Raw genomic sequence first — 2500 nt, 5'->3', positions numbered from 1 at the left:
GTGTGAGTGTGTTTGTATGTGAGTGTGAGTGTGTGTGTGTGTGAGTGTGTTTGTGTGTGTGTGTGTGTGTGAGTGTGTGTTTGTGTGAGTGTGTGTGTGTGTGCATGTGTCTGTTTGTGTGCGTGTGTGAGCATGTGTGTGTGTGAGTGATGTGTGTGGTCTGATATTTCTCAGTAACAACCGCACATCCGCATATCAGACTGCTCATCCGGGTATTTTGAGTCATCTTTACTGCTTCTCGGATTACTGTGAGATCTCTACAAGTATGCTAATAAAATAATTTCAATGTTTCATGTGCATTTATTTATGTATTTATTTATATGGCGAGTAGTCTTGTAATAAGCTGGATAATGAGCAGTCAGACGGTCATTAATTACAAAATAAACACCAACAGATCTCTGACACAAACCGGAGGTGGATTTCAGCTGTTCAGTGATTTATTTCTTCTCACATAATGACATAATTTCAATGCAAATCAATATTTTATGTCCATGTATTTATTTATTTATTTAGTAGCCGTGTAATAAGCAGGATAATGAGCAGTCAGCCGGTTGTTATCGTAAAATAAACCCCTTCAGTCGTCCGCTTCACGTCGGGATCCTGATCACCCCGTCGAGGTTTATTGCGCGATAACAACCATCTAACTGAACATTATCACTTGCATATAAAACATTCTGTGGCCACATATTTGTGTATAATGAAAATAAACTGTAAAATTACTGTTTTAATACATTAAAAAGGACTGTATTGTACTGGTCAGTGAATTTGGGGTGGTAAATGTGCTGAAATGTCATGGAAAAAAATCTTAAATAGTCCTTCCACAGGCCTCATTTCTTCTTTATGCAAAGTATAATTTCTTTTGATTTTGTGGTGAGATATGAGCTGGAAATGTTCTTGACGGTTTTCGTGAGATTACATCATAAACGTCCTTTCACTGTTTTTGCAGCAGTGTTAGGAAACGGCTTTGTCATTATACTCGACTGAAGAAATGAGTGGTTATCATTTAGTTACACCCTCCGGGTCTTTCCACTGACATCACACAGTAATGTTCAGATTATCTACAGACACACAGGCATATTCTCATTACTTATAGAAATGTAAGAGTTCTTGTATCTGTTAAATACCCATCTTGAGTGCACCGTCACTCACAGCTACTGAAGGTTGAATTTCAGCCCTGTTTCATGTAAAACAATCGTTTCATGCCACATTCTGTTATACTGTGAGTGATGTGACACACTGGGGGAAAGTTCCAATCATATTGTTGATTATTGATGATATTTATTAAACTCAGTGTGAAATGGAAAGTGTTCTAAAAACACTTTAATTCCCTTCATTCCTTGGGAAGCAAGTTATGTGTGTGTGCATACCTGAGTGGTTATTCCAGAGGAAGGTGAGCTGTTGTCACATGAAGAGAGTTTTAGTCTCTCTCGCTCACGATTAATGTGTTGGATGGTGTATTATCTGTGAGATCGCTGATCGATCAGATGGGCCGGTTTGTTTGAAGTCATCTGTTGAGGAATCACTGGGCGCCTGTCTGAACCCTGCGGTCTCCTCGTGGCTCTTTTCCCAGAACATTTCACTCATGATCAAACCAACATCACCCTAAAATACCTCTGACCCCAAACCCCAGAGCACCAGGAACAGGCAGATTTAGTAACGTGTCCATCACGACTCATGTGTTTCTCATGTTTGTCTTGCAGCTACCCACAGCAACATTCCCAGTGGTGGTGAAGATGGGACATGCCCATGCCGGCATGGGAAAGGTATGGTCCTGATGCTCCTGATGATGTCATCACAGGATATTCTGCATCTGATTGGTCTGTTTTGTTAGTGAAAGAGTGAAGAAACATGCAAACAGAGATCCAAAAGTCTGAGAGCGCCAGTGAAATTACTTCCGTTATGCATTCTTTTCTATTTCCAATATAAATTATAGCATATCAGCATAAAAATGTGAGCTGAAAAATTAACGTTTTTACTTTAATGATTGCACGAACATTTGATTAGTCACCTAGAAATAGTGCAAAATATTTTTTCTTCATTTTCCATCAGAACTTCTTTATTTATTTATTTTTTCAAAACGTATTTCCAGGTTTAAATGCAAAATAAATAAATAAATCCCCAATTTTTTATGTGGTTTCAGACTGTTGAATCACATTGTATGTTACTTTTCTATAATGCCAAAGCAGTTCACTAATGTTATGATGTTTATTTCTTTGGTTGCAAAAATTTTAAGGAATATTCTGGGTTCAATACAGGTGAAGCACAATCGACAGCATTTGTGTCGTAATGTTGATTAACACAAAAATGTATTTCGACTCAATTAATTACTTTTCTTTAAATAAAGCACAAATGTGTGTTCCGGTGAGACACTAAACATTAAAATACTCACTGTTTCAAAAGTATAGACACAAGGGGGCCTGGGTAGCTCAGTGGTAAAATACGCTGACTACCACCCCTGGAGTTGTGAGTTCGAATCCAGGGCGTGCTGAGTGACTCCAGT

At 38.4% G+C, this 2500-nt stretch overlaps 1 protein-coding gene across 1 annotated transcript in view; it reads left to right on the top strand.

Annotated features, from left to right (window-relative positions):
* The window catches only part of LOC127436440 (synapsin-3-like), a 116059-nt gene that overhangs the window by 101428 nt on the left and 12131 nt on the right, over positions 1–2500 (top strand). Inside the window, exon 7 of the mRNA XM_051690585.1 lies at positions 1701–1763. Within this exon, the coding sequence (XP_051546545.1) occupies positions 1701–1763 (63 nt within the window). The remainder of the gene's footprint in view (positions 1–1700; positions 1764–2500) is intronic.

Source organism: Myxocyprinus asiaticus, chromosome 47 (assembly GCF_019703515.2).
Source record: "Myxocyprinus asiaticus isolate MX2 ecotype Aquarium Trade chromosome 47, UBuf_Myxa_2, whole genome shotgun sequence".
NCBI classification, from domain to species: domain Eukaryota; kingdom Metazoa; phylum Chordata; class Actinopteri; order Cypriniformes; family Catostomidae; genus Myxocyprinus; species Myxocyprinus asiaticus.
The sequence above is the reverse complement of the archived record's forward strand: the minus strand, read 5'-3'. Positions and strand labels throughout refer to the sequence as shown.